Source organism: Canis lupus, chromosome 10, assembly GCF_011100685.1.
Source record: "Canis lupus familiaris isolate Mischka breed German Shepherd chromosome 10, alternate assembly UU_Cfam_GSD_1.0, whole genome shotgun sequence".
In the NCBI taxonomy this organism is placed as follows: domain Eukaryota; kingdom Metazoa; phylum Chordata; class Mammalia; order Carnivora; family Canidae; genus Canis; species Canis lupus.
This window is the reverse complement of record NC_049231.1, coordinates 27247324-27266137: the sequence shown is the minus strand read 5'-3', so window position 1 is coordinate 27266137 and position 18814 is coordinate 27247324. Positions and strand designations below refer to the sequence as shown.

Below are 18814 nucleotides of genomic sequence, written 5' to 3'. Positions count from 1 at the left end.
CTTGTCAGGCTGGTCTCTTGTTTCCAAATTCAGCTTCTCTGCCTTTGCACATGCTGTCCCACTGCTTAACCTTTCCTCTCCCATTTTTGGAATCCTCTAATCCAAGCCCACACTACTGATTAATTAATTATATAATCATTTGCTCTCTTTTATAAATATTAGTATTTTCTCTTAACTAGTGTACACGTTCTTTGAGGGCAGGAACCATACTTTCCTTATATATTCTTTAGCTCCAAGCATTGCTGAGTGAATGAGAACGGATAATCAAATACCTTTTGTAACAAATGGTACTTTCAATACTTCCATTTTTATACAAGGTGATGCAACAAAAGACATGAAATCTTTTTGAGGTCTATAAAGATTGTCATTATAAATATTATTAGTATTTTAATTTTTAAATATTTCATCATACATTCACTTTGAAAACTAGCTTTTATTTTTGTTTAACAGTTAGGAAAAGCAATATTCTTTTGCACATCTCTAAACTTAGTATTCAAAAATTTTACATGTTAACTAACTTTAAAACATTTTTTAAAATATTTTTAATTCTGTACCCCGTTTAAAATATAAAACTCATGTTACATTGATTACCCCAAGCTGTAACATTCCTAGTTACCTTTCTCTTGATCACCCCAATAAAATGTTTGTATCAGAAATAACTAAAAAAAAAAAGAAATAATTTTTTAAAAGTAATTTCAACTTGTCAAAAAGTCAAATGGTTTAAAATTTAGTTTAATATTTCTTTTCTGTTGCTATAGAAGTGAATGTATTGTTTGATGCTGCAAATTTAAAAAAAGCTTTTTTGTGTGTCCTGTAAACATTCCTTCCTTAAATAGCTCCCTCCTTTGGATATGTGTCCACCTCTGTAAGCATTCAAGGGGAAATGGTAGGAGAATGGAGCATTTCTGAGCTCTTAGATATTTCCATCTGTTTAGTGGCTCACTTTGGACAGCTAAAATGAGAGGAACAGGTACCCCTTCCCAACTAGTTTTCAATAGGTTTTATATATATATATGTATTCCTGAACTGACATACAATGGTTTCATACCATTGAAACAATGGGTTTCATACATATATATGTATTCCTGAGCTGACATACAATGTATAGTTATTGTACATCAGTGAGTTTTAGGATAAACATAAGATTTAAATTTCTTTTGCTGACTTTCCTCTAATAATATGTGAAAAAAACAAACTCTTACTTCAAGGCCTGAAATTTGAGACTGCTTTTCCATTTCTTCAGCTCCTAATAAGCACTAAGAAGCAATTTGCATCAATTCACCACCTACTCCTTGGCATCCCCAATTCCTCCAGCAGTTATTGCGAAGGTGGCTTCATTTTCAGGCATCTCAGGGCTAACAGAATACAAGGGAACAGAAGTTTATAAAAAGCTCTATTTCTATAAATACCATAGTCATGTCACAGGCATCACACTCCTATCAGTCTGAGTCTCCAGAGACATTTCAGAGATGCTGTAGCTAAATGTGGACTACAGAATTTACCTACAAGTATTGTCAACCCTCACAAATGCTTATTGAACAACTTCCATTTGTAAGGTTCTGAATGTCAAGAAAAATTACCCGAAACTTGGAAATACGCAGAAGGAGTAACTGGGTATACTTTCAGTATATCCTCAGCACTTTGTGGCAGACCTACAGGGGCCTGGATCACAGAGGGTATGCATGTTTCTATTAACTAGACCAATGCAGGGCAAGATTGTGACAGGATTTTTTTTTTATTTTTTTATTTTTTTTGTGATAGGCTTTGAAGTAAACTAAAAGATTGCCAAATACCTTCAGTGGAAAAATAGGTTGCCCAGCACATCCTTCCAGGTTCCTCAATTCTGTGAGAACTCTGCCTTTCATTGTCTTTGAGCTACTTGACTACTCTGGAAGTTATAGGTAATCATAAGTAATACAAATCATTCTTGCCTGTAGAAATGTAAATTGTATGAGGAGGAATGCAATTCATTCTTGTCTTATGGATATTGCCCTGTTTTTGATCAATTTCTAATTCATGTTAGCATTCCTTATTTGGCTCCATATGTGTGTTAATTTGATTTTTTCTTTGATCTGGTTATAAAATCTTATTAGTTCCTGCATTAATTGATGACTTCAATAAAATCTTTGACACTTTATATTTGTACGTGATTATATGATCTTTTAGATTTTACCTTTTACTATATTCTACAACACCGTAGGAGCCAAGGTTAATTTGTGGAAAACTGATAGCAATGCAGATGATTCTTGTCTGAGGGTGATGCAGATGATTCCAGTCTATAGCACTGGAAATGAATTTCTTTTTTTTAAAGATTTTATTCATTTATTTGCACAACCAGGGGGTGTGGCAGGGAGAGGGAGAGGGAGGAGCGGTCTTTCCACTTAGCAGAAAGCTGATGTGGGGCTCAACCCCAGGACCCTGGGCTCATGACCCGAACTGAAGGCAGATGCTTAACGGACTGAGCCCCCCAGATGCCCCTGGAAATTAATTTCATTGTGTAGAGAAGCAATTGATTTCCCTCCAATAGAAAAGACAACTTCAAATGTTAAAATCTATTGCCTTGTAAGATATATTTTTTTAAAAAATTTATTTATTCATGAGAGACACAGAGAGAGAGTCAGAGATGCAGGCAGAGGGAGAAGTAGGCTCCAGTCAGGGAATTTGATGTGGGACTTGATCCGGGGTCTCCAGGATCACGCCCTGGGCTGAAGGCGGCGCTAAACCATGGAGCCACCGGAGCTGCCCGCCTTGTAAGATAATAATCAGATTTTCATCTATTAACAAATTTATTTCAGCATTCCTTTGACTACATAAATCTGTTTGTCAAATTATCCTTTGAATCAGTTTCTTCATTCCTTAAGGAGCTGAATCAAGTCTTTGACACATTTATTTTACATGTATTTGCAAGAAAGTTATGTTTTCAACTTCTGAAAATCATACGTTAGTATATGTACTAGACCAACAGATTTCACAAAGGTGAGACAGAACCTCTAGTCTCAAGAAGTCTAACAGGTGAACTATGACGTGTGTCCAATATGTAAAGTAAGTTAAATTTTATAAAGGCAATATACATGTTACAGAACTCTAAAGAAAGGAGACATTGTACCAGTGAGGTTGATTAGGAAAGGCCTCAGAGATCATATTTGAAGTGGCTTTTGAGGCAGAAATGGGGACATCTCAGGCAGAGGGAGTAGTATGAGCAAAAACACAGGAATAGAGATACTTGTTTTATAGATAAGAAAGTAAGAAGTTAGTTTTAGGTATGTTATGTTTGAAGTACCTGTGTGATACTCTTGTAGAGGAGTTCTGCAAGCAGTTGGAAACATATCTAAAACTCAAGTAAAAGGCTAAACAAGAAATAAAAATTTGTAAATCACTAATCGGGACGCCTGGGTGGCTCAGTGGTTGAGTATCTGCCTTCAGCCCAGGGTGTGATCCCAGGGTCCTGGGATTGAGTTCCACATCAGGCTTCCTGTGGGGAGCCTGCTTCTCTCTCTGCCTGTATCTCTGGCTCTCTCTGTCTTTCTGTGTCTTTCATGAAAAAGTAAATAATAAAATCTTAAAAAAAAAAAAAAAGCACTGATCATAAGAGAAAGTCTACTGCTACTTTGTATTGTTATATATACAGGTTATGATGACTGTTTAGTAATATTAATAGCTTCCACTTATTATTTACTAGTTTACCTGTCGGGTTTCCTTTTTATTATTTTGTTTTAACTTTATGAGAACTCTTGGGTATATATTATTATCCACAATTTGCAGATGAGAAGATCAAGGTTCAGAGAGAAGTAATTTGAGTAATTTGCCCAAGGTCACAATTGCTGGTAAATGAAGATGTCAGAAACGAAGTTATTTGACTCCAAAGCTCATGTTCCTAACCACTAGACTATATTGCCCCTCAAAACTGGTTTTTATTTTTTGATTTTGTTTTGTTTTGTTAGAGAGGTAGAGATTAAGCACTATATTCTGAGCACACTATGAGTTAGGTTACTTCTCTTAGGAAATAGCAGGGGGGCCTCCCCTGAGGATAGCAAATGGGTTGTATGTAAGGCCAGTCTTGCTAAACTAAAACTAGAGCAGGGTAAGAAGGCCTGACCAAATCAGAAAATAACCTTTTGGCCTTGATGGTAAATACTCAGTTGGCCATTTACAAATGGCAAGATGCTAAGGACATGAGAAAGAGGGGAACCAAGCAAGATATCTGCAAAGTTGAACTGGGATTTGTTTGCTTTTTTGGTTCTAGAAACAGAATAAAACACAATTACTTCAGAAACTTGACCATTTGAGTGCCTCTTCAGTTTGGGGTAATTATTTATTTTTAAAATTTTTAAAATTTATTTATGATAGTCACACAGAGAGAGAGAGAGAGAGGCAGAGACATAGGCAGAGGGAGAAGCAGGCTCCATACACTGGGAGCCCGACATGGGATTTGATCCCGGGTCTCCAGGAATGCACCCTGGGCCAAAGGTAGGCGCCAAACCGCTGCGCCACCCAGGGATCCCTGATAATCTTTTTCTATTCAATTCCTTGAGAACTCTGTGTTTTCTTTGAATAAGAAATGTCTTTCTCTTACATCTGTATGTTAGTAGTTGAAGCCATGGGAGTAGCTACAGCAGACTAGTTTCTTTTTAAGATTTTATTTATTTATTCATGAGAGATACAGAGAGAGAGAGAGAGAGAGAGAGAGGCAGAGACACAGGCAGAGGGAGAAGCAGGCTCCATGCAGGGAGCCCGATGCAGCAGACTAGTTCTGACTGTCTGAAAAAGAGTATCTTTAACAAACTAAGAAACAGTGTAATGATTAAAAGTGTCAACCCTAGATTCGGACAGTACAGATTCTAATCCTGGTTCCATCCTTTATTGATTGTGTGATTTGGGCAAGGCCATTCACTCACTCACTAAGAAAGTATTTATTGAGCACCTGCTGAATCCTTGCTGTAGGCACTTGAAATCTGGAAGTGAGGGCAGCCCCAGTGGCGCAGCGGTTTAGTGCCGCCTGCAGCCCGGGGTGTGATCCTGGGGACCCTGGATCGAGTCCCACGTTGGGCTCCCTGCATGGAGCCTGCTTCTCCCTCTGCCTGTGCCTCTGCCCCTCTCTCTCTCTGTGTCTCTGAATAAATAAATAAAATCTTAAAAAAAAAAAAAAGAATTTGTTTAAAAAAAAAAAAGAAATCTGGAAGTGAAAAAAATAGACAAAGATCCTTGCCCGTATGGAACTTATATTTGGAGAAAGGAAGAAACAGATAATAAATAATGAACATAATAAATATGTTATGTAATATGTTAGAAACACAGCAAGTGTTATGGGGAAAGAGAAATAGAGCTGGGTGAGGGACAGTACAAGTGTGGAAACTGGGAGGAGTTGCAATTTTAAATAGGGAGATCTAGATAGGTATTGTGGAGAGGGTAACATTTGATCAAAGATTGGAAGAGGTAAGATTGACAGCCAGAATGAGGGCTATGTAGGGAAAGATGATTCTAAGCAAGTACAAAGCACCTAAGGTAGAACTGTGCCTGGCATGTTTATAGAACATCAAAGTGCCCACTGAGGTTGCAGAACTGTGAGAAGAGGAGAGCAGGGGCAATGCATGCATGTAGTGGTATGTAAACCACCCTAGAGATTGAGCTATTATTCTGAGTTAAGATGGGGAGCCATTGGAGAGTTTTAAGAAGAGGACAGATATGATCTGACTTAATTTTACAAGGGATCACTCTGGTATCTGTGTTTAAAATAGACTGTTAGAGGGGCAATGGCTACCTAACTGCTTGAGCCCTTGGTTTGCTCATGGTGAAAATAGGGATAATGACCTCCATCTCTTAGGGTTGTTGTTATAAACAATGAAACATATATATGAAGCACTTGGTGCAAGGTTTAGTACATAGCAGCCACTCAATAAGTATTAGCTATCATTATTAGCATCATCATCTTCTCAACTAAAAAGTTTTCTCTAAAGTCAAGAATTTTTTGTAGGAAATCTTTAGGGACCAGAAAGAAGGGAGGACATGCTGCACAGCAAACTACATTTTGACATTTTTAGCTCTGATCTAGTTTTGCTGTTTTTATTCAAATTTATGGAAATTTGACATTTCTAACCTCTATAATAACTTTAATTATCCTTTATTGAGTCTACAGAACCAATATGGCCTCAAGGCTGTAAGAACTGCAGGAGTTACTTGGTCCTGCAGATATGGAGTATTTGATAAAATATGCAAATGATTGAACACGTAGATGGAGTTCATTTGTTAATTCAACAAATAGTTATGGAGTTCTTACTATGTGCCAAGTATCATGTTAAGTGCTGGGGACATTTGTGAGGGAGATGTACGTGTGATCAGCTGATGCAATTCAGAGTGGAAAGTGTTTAGGAAAGTTTTTAAATTAATTAATTTATTTATTTCTGAGAGAGAGAGAGAGAGAGTGCATGAATGGGAGGGAGGAGCAGAGCAGGAGAGAGAGGGGAAGCAGAATCCCTGCTAAGCAGGGAGTCTGACTCTGGGGTCTGATCTCCCCACCTGGAGATCATGACCTGCGCAGAAGCCAATAGTTGGACACTTAACCAACTGAGCCACCCAGGTGCTCCTAGGAAAGTTCTAAACACAGCAATCTAAGATACAGACTAAGACATTTTAGTAAAAAAATGGAGCAATCCCTACTACCCATTTAATTCAACAAAGAACATTCGTAGCAGATTTCTAGGGATTGCTGAAGCTCCATAAAACACAGCATTTGTATATTATAGTCTATAGAGACAGGTCATGAAAAGCAAAATGGTTTAAATAATGATCAGATAAACGAGAGAACTGATTATTTACTACTTATTCAGTGACAGCCCATAATAAGTACTGTGATTCATAGTAAAAACCAGATTAGAAGCTCATGGGATTTCTTTTTGGTTGATTTTTTCCTCCCTTGAGTAGTTATTATATATCTCTGCCTTGTTGTTCAAGGTTAGCTGGTCAGTCAGTCACAAATATTTTGTATCTATTACATCTCAGGTATTGGGAATATAGCAGTGAGCAAGAGAATAGTGTCCCTGTCCTTGGGGTATTTGCTGTCTAGCATGGACGACATGCATGATATAAATCATTACCAGTGAAATATAAGCTCTGTGAGGGCAGGGACTTGTCTTTTTGTTTTAGTTACTGTTCTACCCCCAGAACCTAGAACAGCTTTTGTGTAGTAGGTCTCTCTGTAAACATTTATTGTTTATAATTTTTTTAAAGATTTTATTTATTTCTTCATGAGAGACACACAGAGAGAGGGGCAGAGACATAGGCAGAGGGAGAAGCAAGCACACAGGAAGCCTGATGTGACTCGATCCTGGGTCTCCAGGATCACACCCTGGGCTGAAGGCAGGAGCTAAACCACTGAGCCACCCAGGCGTTCCTATTGTTTATAATTCTTAATTAAATAAGTAAAGTACCATGAAAGAATGTAAATCATAGAGTACAGCCTAGACTGAAAGGTTATGGACAGGTTCCCTATTGAAGTGATGTTTAAACTGAAACCTAACCCCCTCCCCACAAAAAAACCAAACTTGGCAGAAGAAAGGAGAAGAATACATCCCTGTAGGATCTGCCAGTGGTATAATTACAGGCTCTCAGGAGAGGCAATTCTATTTAGTGCCATATGCCCAAGAATCTGATTAAAAACGAGAAAATATTTACCTGTCATAAATCTTGGCAATTCTCAGTTCTCCTCTTCCTTTTCTCAAGCTTACTCTTGTTGTTGAAGCATGAGCCAGAATGTGTCCCCCAATGGGTTTTTTGGGGTCTGCCTGAAAACTGAATTAATAAAACACTTTTTTTTTCAAGTTTTATCATATGGACTATATATAGTAAAATTTGCAATTAAAAGGCAACTATTCTGTGGAGGACAGCATGGGACGTGTTCTAAGCAAACAGAGGCTCGTTTGTTAACTATGGAGTAGGGTATGGTTTGAAGCTGCTATCCAGTTCAGGCTTCCAAGAGTCCAATGAGGTACAGTTCATGTTTTGATTGATTTTTTTAAAAGGAAAAAATGCAAATAAGATGTTATTCACTGTCTTAGGATAACTCTTGGAGGTAAGCAATTTTTCTTAAAATACAAAGAGTAAACTTATTTATTCATTCATTCATTTATCAAAAATGTTTTTTAATGGCCTGCCACGTGCCAAGCACTATTCTAGTCTAATGAATAAGAAATATCCAATTATCCCTATGAGGTCATGGTATAAATGACAGCAGATTGAGAACCTCCTTCTTGTTCATTAACTGTATGTTGGAAGCCTTCAACATCATATTGGTTACGAATTTGCAGTGAGAATAATCTTGGAAATATCCTTGTCTTTATCACTGATGCTCAAAGTTTATTCCTCCAAAAGAGGATACAGAAAAGATAAGTTTTTGCTATGTCTGAATTCAAAAAATATATTATGATTGCAAGGTAGTTACAAATATTATTGACACTCATCTTAGGAGATATACACACTACGGAACTAACATTCACTTGGCAAGAAGTGAAGGTTCTGAATAACCCTAATAGTGAACCCTTTTAAAAAGCTTAGATGTAGGGATGCCTGAGTGGCTCAGCAGTTAAGTGCCTGCCTTTGGCTCAGGGCATGATCCTTAAGTCCTGGGATGGAGTTCCACATCAGGCTCCCTGTATGGGGCCTGCTTCTCCCTCTACCTATGTCTCTGCCTCTCTCTCTGTGTGTCTTTCATGAATTAAAAAAAAAAAAAAAAAAAAAAAAGCTTAGATGTAAAAATCCTCAATGAAATACTAGCAAACCAAATCCAGAAGCATATTAAAAGGATTATACACCATGACCAAGTAAGATTTATTTCAGAAATGCAAGAGTGGTTCAGCACAGGAAAATCATCAGTGTAATATACCAGATCAACATAATAGAGGGGAAAAAATCCGCATAATCATCCCAGTTGATGTAGAAGAAAACCTAGGCTTTGAAATCATCAATAAAGGGAACTGAATATAAACTAACAGATTATACTTGATGAAAATAAACTGTGACATAGCCTAATAACCTCAGCTCTGGGAGAATATGGTTACAAATCAACTGAAATTATGCTTGTTCCATGAAGGTGTTCAGAATCCTGGTTACTCTAAGCACGAGGCATGATATAGTAAGGATGTATAGCTGATTGGCATGAGGTTAAATAGACTGTAGGGCAGTAGGGATAAGAAGCTCTCTGGTAAAGGAGTCTGCTCATAACATCAAGAGTCTGCTTATAAACTGCTGCTTGGTTAAATGGCTCAGGAGTTAGGACCAGAAGATCCTTGGTTGGGGCTGGAGAGGATTGGTTAAGATTCAGTAAGTCCAATGTTGGAACAAACACAGAAAGTTAGTTTTGGAGTAAACCACTATCAAGAAAGTAGCAGCCAGGCAGTTGTCCCTGACAGCAGTTAAGTCAGAAGGCTATATATCACATCTTTATCCATTTATCAGTCAATGGACATTTGTGCTCTTTCTATAATTTGGCTATTGTTCATAATGCTGCTATAAACATCAGGGTGCATGAATCCCTTCAAATTAGTATTTTTGTATCCTTTGGGTAGATACCTAATAGTGCCATTTGCAATAACATGGATGGAGCTAGAAAGTATTATGCTAAGCAAGATAAGTCAGTCAGAGAAAGACAAATACCATATGATTTCACTCATATGTGGAATTTAATAAACAGAACAATTGATCATAGGGGGGAAAAGAGAGGCAAATCAAGAAATAGACTCTTAACTATAGAGAACAAACTAATGGTTACCAGAGTGGAGAGGTAGGGAATGGCTTAAATAGGTGATTGGGATTAAGGAGACCACTTGTGATGAGCACAGGGTGATGTATGGATGTGCTGAATCACTAAATTATATACCAGAAACTAGTATTCACAATATGTTAACTAAGTGGAATATAAATAAAAACTTCAGAAGTTTTTAGGCTAGGTTGCTTTCTGCAGGCAGCTGAGGGGTAGTAAAGCTAATGTGATCTCAGTTGGATGAAATATCTAGAGTTGAGTTGTCTATATAATGGTTACAGATCAATGCCACTCTTTTTAATGGAATGGTTCTAAATTTTCCAGGTCATCCTACATTATCAGTGCTTCTTAAAGGTCTTAAAAGACTAATGCACTTTTCATATTGTGCCTTTAGTGCTATTATTATTATTCACCTATTATATTTACTCTCAATCTCTCTTCTATCACCTGTCACTAAGCTCCTTAAAGGCAGACAATACTTACTGTATTTGACCTTGCAGTGGGATGCCTGGGTAGCTCAGGGGTTGAGCACCTGCCTTCAGCTCAGGGCATGATCCCGCAGTCCGGGGATCGAGTCTCACAGCGAGCACCCTGCATGGATCCTGCTTTTCCCTCTGCCTCACTCCCTGTGTGTCTCATGAATAAATAAATAAAATCTTTAAAAAAAAAAAAAACTTTGTAGCAACCAGCTACACAGTGGGTGCTCAAAAATGTAAGATACAGAAATTATATAAATATCAAGGAGAATATTGGACTGTAGAAAGATTGATGCTTCCACAGAAAGTAGACCAGTTAGAAATTTCTACCAAGAGGAGACAAACATAGTCAGCTAAATGGGTGGAGAGAAGTTTCAACAGCTATGTTACTAGTTCTCACAGATGGTCTCTTGGTACTGCTTAGTAATTCTCCTATTTGAGCGTGGTTAGTCTCCGTAAGCACCCTTTCCATTCTCGTCCTTTCATCGTGGATGACAAAGCTTGCTTCTTTGTAAAAAAGAAATGAGTGTTTTTAAGAGGAAGATCCTCTTCTTTCCATCTGCTTCCTCAGCTTTCCATCCATACTTAGCTATGGTTGTAGTCATCCTTCCTTCTTCCCTCTCAAACTTTGCTGTTTCCTTATTCCAACAAGCCTTCTTATACTTCAGTGCCTCTGCACACACAATTCCTTGCAACAAAAGCCCCTTTCCCCACTGTGTTTGTTCACTTAGCTCCTACTCACACATCTAATGTCATCCCTTCTTGCAAACCTTGCCTGATCTGGGATCCCTGGGTGGCGCAGCGGTTTGGTGCCTGCCTTTGGCCCAGGGCGCGATCCTGGAGACCCGGGATCGAATCCCACATCGGGCTCCCGGTGCATGGAGCCTGCTTCTCCCTCTGCCTGTGTCTCTGCCTCTCTCTCTCTCTCTCTCTCTGTGACTATCATAAATAAAAAAAAAAAAAAAAAAAAAAAAAAACAAACAAAAAAAACCTTGCCTGATCTTCTGAAACAGAGTAGAGCCTCTAGTCTGTGTTCTCATATTACAGTATATTCCTCTTTTAAAGCATTCTACACTGTAATTTTTTTTTCATTAAGTAGACTCCACATCCAATGTGGGACTTAAACTCACAACCCTGATATCAAGTGTCACATGCTTCACCAACTGAACCAGTCAGGTGCCCCTACATTTGAACTGTGTCAGGTCATTTATGTACATTAGTTCTACCCTTACCCTGATCTCGGCACATAAGAGATACTCAATAAATGGTAGCTATGATTATTTCATTATTTAATTAAATGATTCAGCTAAAATAGCCACTCTTTCAGTGACATGTAGACCATGACTTTCTTAAAGTTTCTTTGAACTTCCCGAGTATTTTAGTTGTTATAACCAAGGCTCGGGGTAAAGTACAAGAAGATGCAGCATTCAGCATCCTTTTAGAGGGCTTTAATTTACTTCTATTTCTGACCTAGTAAAAACAGCTTCAGAAAACCACCCACATTCCTCCTTCAGCCTATTCTTATTTCCCCTTCTTTCATATTTTCTTTTCTTTCCTCCTTTTCTCGGGATGGGAGAGTATGATGAGGAGGAGGAAGAGGGGGTGGATATTAGGAATAAAGAGAGGCCAAGAGAGATTGTGTCATTTACCCTCTGCTGGTTGAACAGGACAGAGTGTATGACATCGTTGAGGGTAAGACCCAGAACAGCCTGACCTCCCAATGTCAAATCAGGGAGCTCTAGTCATGAAGTACAAGATTATGGTGACAGTAGGGCAGCTGATATTTTCCTAGGAGTGGGATAGGGAGGGTAGCACAGAGAGGCTAAAAGAGCATCAACTTTGAAATCAAAGATACCTGGGTTCAAATCTTGGCTCCCGTTTTTAAACTGGATGCTTGAGCAAGTAGATACTCTGGGCCTCTGTTTCCTCCTTTAAAAATTAGGAATAATAATAGTATCTACCTCAAATGCTGGTTGGAGTGGGGACCTTCAGGGGACTGCACAAGGGCAAGTTGGTACTGTCCCTAAGGGACAGCTGGAACTCCTGGTACTTTGGACCTGCTAAAGGGGAAGCTTTTGTGTTTTGTTTTTTGTGTTTTTTTTTAAGATTTTATTTATTTATTCATGAGAGACACAGGGAGAGAGAGGCAGAGACACAGGCAGAGGGAGAAAAATTTGGGGGGAAAGAGAAGATTTTTAAGATTTTATTTTTAGGGGCACTTGGGTGGCTCAGTCAGTTAAGTGTCTGAATCTTGATCTCAGTTCAGTTCTTGATCTCAGGGTCATGAGGTCAAGCCCTGAGAATTCAAGCCCTGCACTGGGCTCCACACTGAGCACAGAGTCTACTTAAAGGAAAAAATAATAATAATAATAGGGGTATGTTTAAGAAGTTTTGTTAAGTAATGTCCCCCTCCTGCCATTTTCTCATAAAATACGCATAAAAATCTACACTTTTTTTTCAAAAGTTTGAAGATGGAATTCTGGGGTTTGGGAGGGGGGCACAGAAAACAATCTGAGACTGACTTCATACAAAGAACAGGGAGGCTCAAGGAGGCTATCGTTTTATGTATGATAATGCATAAAAGCACCTGGCACATGGTAAGCAATCAATAAATATAAGTCCTCTTAATCTCTTAATGAAGTTCATATAGTTTATTTTTATTTATTTATTTTTATTTTTATTTTATTTATTTTTTTTTTAAAGATTTATTTATTTATTCATTCAGAGAGAGCGAGAGAGAGGCAGAGACACAGGCAGAGGGAGAAGCAGGCTCCATGCAGGAAGCCCGATGTGGGACTCGATCCCAGGTCTCCAGGATCACACCCCGGGCTGCAGGCGGCGCTAAACCACTGCGCCACCAGGGCAAAGTTTTAATTTTATTTAAGTAGGCCTTGAACTCACAACCTCAAGATCAAGATCCGCATGCTCTTCTGACTGAGCTAGCCAGGCGCCCCTGCAGTTCAAATAGTTTAAATGACTTGCTCAAGGTCACTATGCTAGTGAACTTGGCTTAATGTTTTTTCTTTAACCATACTGCCTCTTAACTCATACAAATAATGTTGGATCGGTCGGTGACACCCTTAGAGAATAAGCTGCACTTTTACAAGACTGCAAATGTTCTAAGATGACTTTTTGTTTTAGCAAAACAAATACACAAACGAAGTAGGTGGCAACATCATGGTCTTATTTGTTGCTCATATTATCTGCCCTGGTGTGGAGCTTTGTAGGCTGATACTTTCACTTTTTATCTCCAGGCCTTCATCACCTGGATCATTCTAGTTCTAAAATCTGTATCTGTAAATCTCATCTAGGAGCTAATGCTTTGCTGTATCATACAGCAGCTCCTCGCCTCTATAATTTTGTTCCTTTTTAATACGATGTGCCATCAAGTATAATGCATGGGATATAAGCCTCAATTATTGTCAGCATACTTGGGGACTCATACCAATTATAGTGATATTTCTCTGACAGGTCCTAGGCAAGCTCAGCGTGGAGTTTTTCAACACTGAGAAACAAAGATTTTCTTTCTGGGAGGTTTTCTGATAGCATTTGAGATCTTCTAGTTTAAAACTGTACTGTTTTTTATTTCTTTTTCATTTAGTTGTGGCAATCTATGTGTTTTATATAAAGACATACAATTAATTTAAAATTGTTAAAATTTAATATACTTTAGAATATGCTAATTATTTTTTAAGACTTTTTTTTTTGTAAAGATTTTATTTATTTATTCATGAGAGAGACAGAGAGGCAGAGACACAGGCAGAGGGAGAAGCAGGCTATGCAGGGAACCCAATGCGAGACTCGATCCCGGGTCTCCAGGATCACGCCCTGGGCTGAAGGCAGCGCTAAACCGCTGAGCCACCCAGGCTGCCCTAGAATATACTAATTATAGTGAACCCTGATTCCTCACAAGTTGGCTCCATGGAGGAGATGAGGTTACAAAGCAGAGTCACCCAGCAAAAATACTAGTCTTTACTACCTTCTCTGGGTCTCAATTCACTTCACTATAAATCTCCCCTCCCTAGGTCCTACAATTGTTTCTTTCTGTCATCTCTCTATTTCTCCTTTCATTGTCTTATTGGAGTCAATTCAAAATGGTTTTACTCTTTTTGAAACGTTCTACAAATACAAGAAAAAGAACCCCTGTCTGACCTAATTTCAACAGATTTCCTTTGCCTTTTAACCCCAGATAGACAATTCTGGCCTATGCAGTGTTCCCTCCCCACACCTGAAGAAAGAACATTGCTCTTTAACTTGTACTGTTTTATTTGAATGCAACCCACTTCCTCCCTCTGAGCCAATGAGTCATTTTCTCTTTTTAAAGTGAGCCCTGAAAATCTTCCATTTCTCTTCAGTTTAAAATTATTCTCTTTGTGAAGTACTTCATGTCCTGTGTATGAAAGACACCCTATAAAATGGAGAAGATTGCCTTAACCACTCAAGGGCTACAGACAACACATGACCTACCAAGTTTTAACAATTCTGAGTTAAATGGACATCATTTATTTTCTTCTTTATGGAGACAAGGCACATAGTCTTTTTTGTGCACTAGTGAATTCCCAGAATTTTGATACATAATAGATTTTCAATAAGTATTTGTTGAATGAATAAATGATTGATTCCCCCCTCCTCAATCTTTTTATCTTGCTTAATACCATGCATGTAGTTAATATGTTTTCACATTGGAATTTCCTGTGATTAAGTAGAAAATACTCATAAAAGCATATTGAAAAGTAAGAGATACAAATTGCAGAAGATGCAGCAATACTCTTAGGGTTAGTGTAGAAAATGCCTGAAGAGGGGCACCTGGCTGGTTTGGTTGGTGGATTATGTAACTCTCAGTCCCAGGGTTGTGTGTTTGTGCCCCACACTAGGTAGAGGTTACTTAAAAATAAAATCTTTTAAGAAATAAAAAGATAGGGACACCTCACTGGCTCAGTCAGTTGAGCATGCAAACTCTTGATCTCAGGATTGGGGTTTGAGCCCCACACTGGCTGTGGAGATTACTTAAAAATAAAATCTTGGGCAGCCTGGGTGCCTCAGCAGTTTAGTGCTGCCTTCAGCCCAGGGTGTGATCCTGGAGACCCCTGATCGAATCCCACATCAGGCTCCCTGAACGGAGCCTGCTTCTCCCTCTGCCTGTGTCTCTGCCTCTCTCTCTCTTTCTGTGTCTCTCATGAATAAATAAATAAAATCTTTAAAAATAATAATAAAATAAAATCTTTAAAAAATAATAAAAAAACAAAGAAAATGCCTAAAGAGAGAAACATTTGTTTCAGTACAATTTGCAAATATCAAATATCTTCAAACACATATGTCAATGACCCATTTATCTGCTACTAAGTTATTATGTACTGCCTTCATTTTAAATAAAGCTATATTGTAATCATCAGAGTAATAATTGATTTAAGCAAGAATCTTCAATGGATGCTAAACCAACTGGTGAGAGCTTATTGCAGAATACGATATTTACACGTCTCAGATTGCTATTACACACGCCATAAGTTACTTATTCATTATAAAGGCGAAAAGGTCTTTTATAATGGAGAAATCTTGCGAACACCATCTTAATTACATGATCAAAGTTCACATCACTAATAATGGGACAGACTGCCATCATATGCCTCCTGATGATCTATGGAGAAGGCCATAATATTGCCTATGTAATTTTCCTGCCCAAAGTGTTTAATATTTTAAATAATGAGGAAAAATACCCTACAAATTGAGAGACATTCTGAAAAACAGTTGGCCTGTGCTCTTCAAAACTGTCAAAGTCATAAAAGCCTAACACAAACGCTAAAGAGCCATTCTGATTAAAGGAGACTAAAGAGACAAGACAACTAACTCCAAGCAGTGCATGATCCTCAATTAGTCCTGAATCAAAAATAAAATTTAAAAACCGCAACAACTATAATGGATGTTAAAAAAAAAGATTTTACTTATTTATTTGAGAGAGAGAGAGAGAGAGAGAGAGAGAGAGAAAGCGGAAGCAGGGGGCAGGGAGAGGTAGAAGTAGATTTCCTGCTGAGCAGGGAGCCCAATGTGGGGCTGGATCCCAGGCCCCTGGGATCATGTGCTGAGCCGAAGGCAGGTGGTTAACTGACTGAGCCACCCAGGAGCCCCTATAATGGACATTATTGAGACAATTGGAGGCCCTGGAATATAAATTTATGTTAGATAACACTAATGTGCCAATGTTAAATTTCCTGACTCTGATAGTTGTATTGTGGTTATGTAGGAGAATGTTCTTGTTCTTACAAGAAACATGCTGGATTATAAGAGGGGAAGTGTCATAATGTCTGTAAATAATTCTCAACAATTCAGGTGGAAGACCTCTCAAATGGTTCACCAAAATATTATATTTGAGAATATGTGTGTATGTATGGAGAAAGAGAGCTTATACACATACATACACAAAACATGAGAGAGAAAAAAATGTGGCAAATGTTTACAATAGATGAGCCTAGGTGAATGATGTATGTGTCTTCACTTGTACTAGTCTTGCAACTTTTCTGTGGTTAAACAATTTTCTAAATAAAAACTTATTGGAAAGATTGACATCACGAATTCAGGGTAATTTTGATTGCTTATTCAGATACATCATGCTCAAAATGTTTGATGGTGGCAACTAATCTTTCTTTGAATTTTCTGTTTCCATCATCCTACTTTATTTAGCTCTCCTTGCCTTTCTGTTCACTGCCATCTGTCAAGCAGAGCCATCAATAAGTATATAATGTGCACAAACACCTCAACAGATTCTGAACATGCCTAAGTGTGAACTGAAATTCTGTTTCTTCTAACAGGAGACATCTCTCATAGGACCTCTTATAAACGTATCTCTTGTATATCCTGCAGAGAGCCTCCATTTTTTTTGGTTTTTAGGCTGACAACTTATCAGTACAATAGAAGCCATTCATGTATATGAAATATAAATTTTTATCTTTTTCTCATTGTCCTCCAATATCCTTTTAGTCCTAGACAAAAGAGGAGCCCAAAGTATCTCTGAAAATGGTTAAAGAATTGCTTTATTCTATAAAGAACTAGAGAAAAATAGACACTAGATAACAAGCAATATTTGTAATTATGAAGTAATATGCACTGTGTAATAGAGTGATTTGTGATATATTTGTGCCCACATCGGGACTTGATCATTTTGGAATTATTTTCTATTCTCCACTCTAACCCTTTTGGTGTTAACCTTTGTGAAATACAAAAGCAGACTATTGAGGCTTACGTCATAGTTGCTCCTGGATCAGCAGTCATTTGATTGGTCACAAACACAGCCACATTATATTCTGCATCAAGAAATAAAATTAAGAAACTAAGAGAATAGCAATATAAAAAGTTCATTGCTTAGATTTCAAAGTTTATGAACACTGTACTATGAAGTTATTTTATAAACAATATTACATTCCTATTTTCTCATTCATAACATAAGTTAATTTATTTAAAGTTACTACTGTTATTACTATTTAGGTACTTATTGTATTAGAATCAGTATTTTGGTTTAAAAAAAACAGTTGCATTCCCATCAAGGTAATTTTATTTTTTAAATATGTATTGCCTCCCAACATTATTCTAAGCTTCTCTGCAAAGCCCACTCAACAGTCACAGATGCTATTCTGATAGCGCCACTTATTTTAAAAATCTACCTTCTGAGATTTTTTGGAGTCGTGACAACATCTGGGCCAATTTTTGTTGCCGTTCAGCCAACTCCCCGCGACCGCTGAAATCCACTCGAAAAAGTGCCATTATTGAATCAATGATCTGCACAGGATTAAAGTAAAAATAAATAAGCATTTGAAAATGGAAAGATGTAAATTTGGATTGGAATCAATAGAAGAAAAACAATACACTAAATAGCTCTTTGAGGCAGCAGTATTTAAAAGCTTGTACCAATAGCTTGAAGATGCCAGCTTCTTCATGGAACTTTGCTGCTACATAATCAAGTAGCTCCATCTGATGTTCACCTGGTGGGAAATGCAGTGAGAAAATTTTATAAAAGCTAGAAGAGGCAGAGACTAGGTTCATTTATGTTCCTGGAGTCAGGCAAAAGAGAGTCCTGAAAGGATTTTCTTAATTATTCATGCATTTATTAAATATGATTTCTACATTCTACCTTAGCATGCATGCCAAATGCTACATTATCCAAAAAGAATGTTACTCTCCATTTCAAAGAGAGGAAAAAGAAATCATTTGAGGGCATTTTACTATCTCAGGGCTTGCCAGATGAAAAAATCTGTGGACTCACTAAATAAATTTGGAAGAAAGTAAAATGAAAAGAGAATAGAACAGTGTCAAAATGTTATAAGTATCACTCAAATAGTAAATCAGTGCTGCCAACCTGAAAACAGCCCAAGCATCCAATTACATGGGACTCTTACTCGTATAAGCACGTGCATAAAGTACATTGTCCAGTACTGCATCATGGTCTACATTGAAGCGGTCAGCAATGTCTCGAAGGCGATCCGGACGGCTGGAGTATGCCAAGATTAAGGATCCAATAAATCAATCCCAAAAAAAGTTTAGAACAACTACAAAAAATAATACTTTAAGTAAGTAAACTAACAGGCAAACGTCGTACCTG

The 18814-nt window shown here is 37.8% G+C and overlaps 1 protein-coding gene across 4 annotated transcripts in view; it reads right to left on the bottom strand.

The window, feature by feature from the left end:
* Positions 1 to 372: 372 nt before the first annotated feature.
* The window catches only part of DMC1 (DNA meiotic recombinase 1), a 36469-nt gene continuing 18027 nt past the window's right edge, over positions 373 to 18814 (bottom strand). For all 4 annotated transcript variants that reach the window (XM_038550584.1, XM_038550585.1, XM_038550583.1 and 1 more), the window contains exons 9-14: positions 18612 to 18703; positions 18124 to 18197; positions 17880 to 17994; positions 17462 to 17522; positions 7669 to 7785; positions 373 to 1355 (exon numbers count right to left, since the gene is read on the bottom strand). In XM_038550584.1, the coding sequence (XP_038406512.1) occupies positions 1286 to 1355; positions 7669 to 7785; positions 17462 to 17522; positions 17880 to 17994; positions 18124 to 18197; positions 18612 to 18703 (529 nt within the window). In that variant the 3' untranslated portion in view covers positions 373 to 1285. The remainder of the gene's footprint in view (positions 1356 to 7668; positions 7786 to 17461; positions 17523 to 17879; positions 17995 to 18123; positions 18198 to 18611; positions 18704 to 18814) is intronic.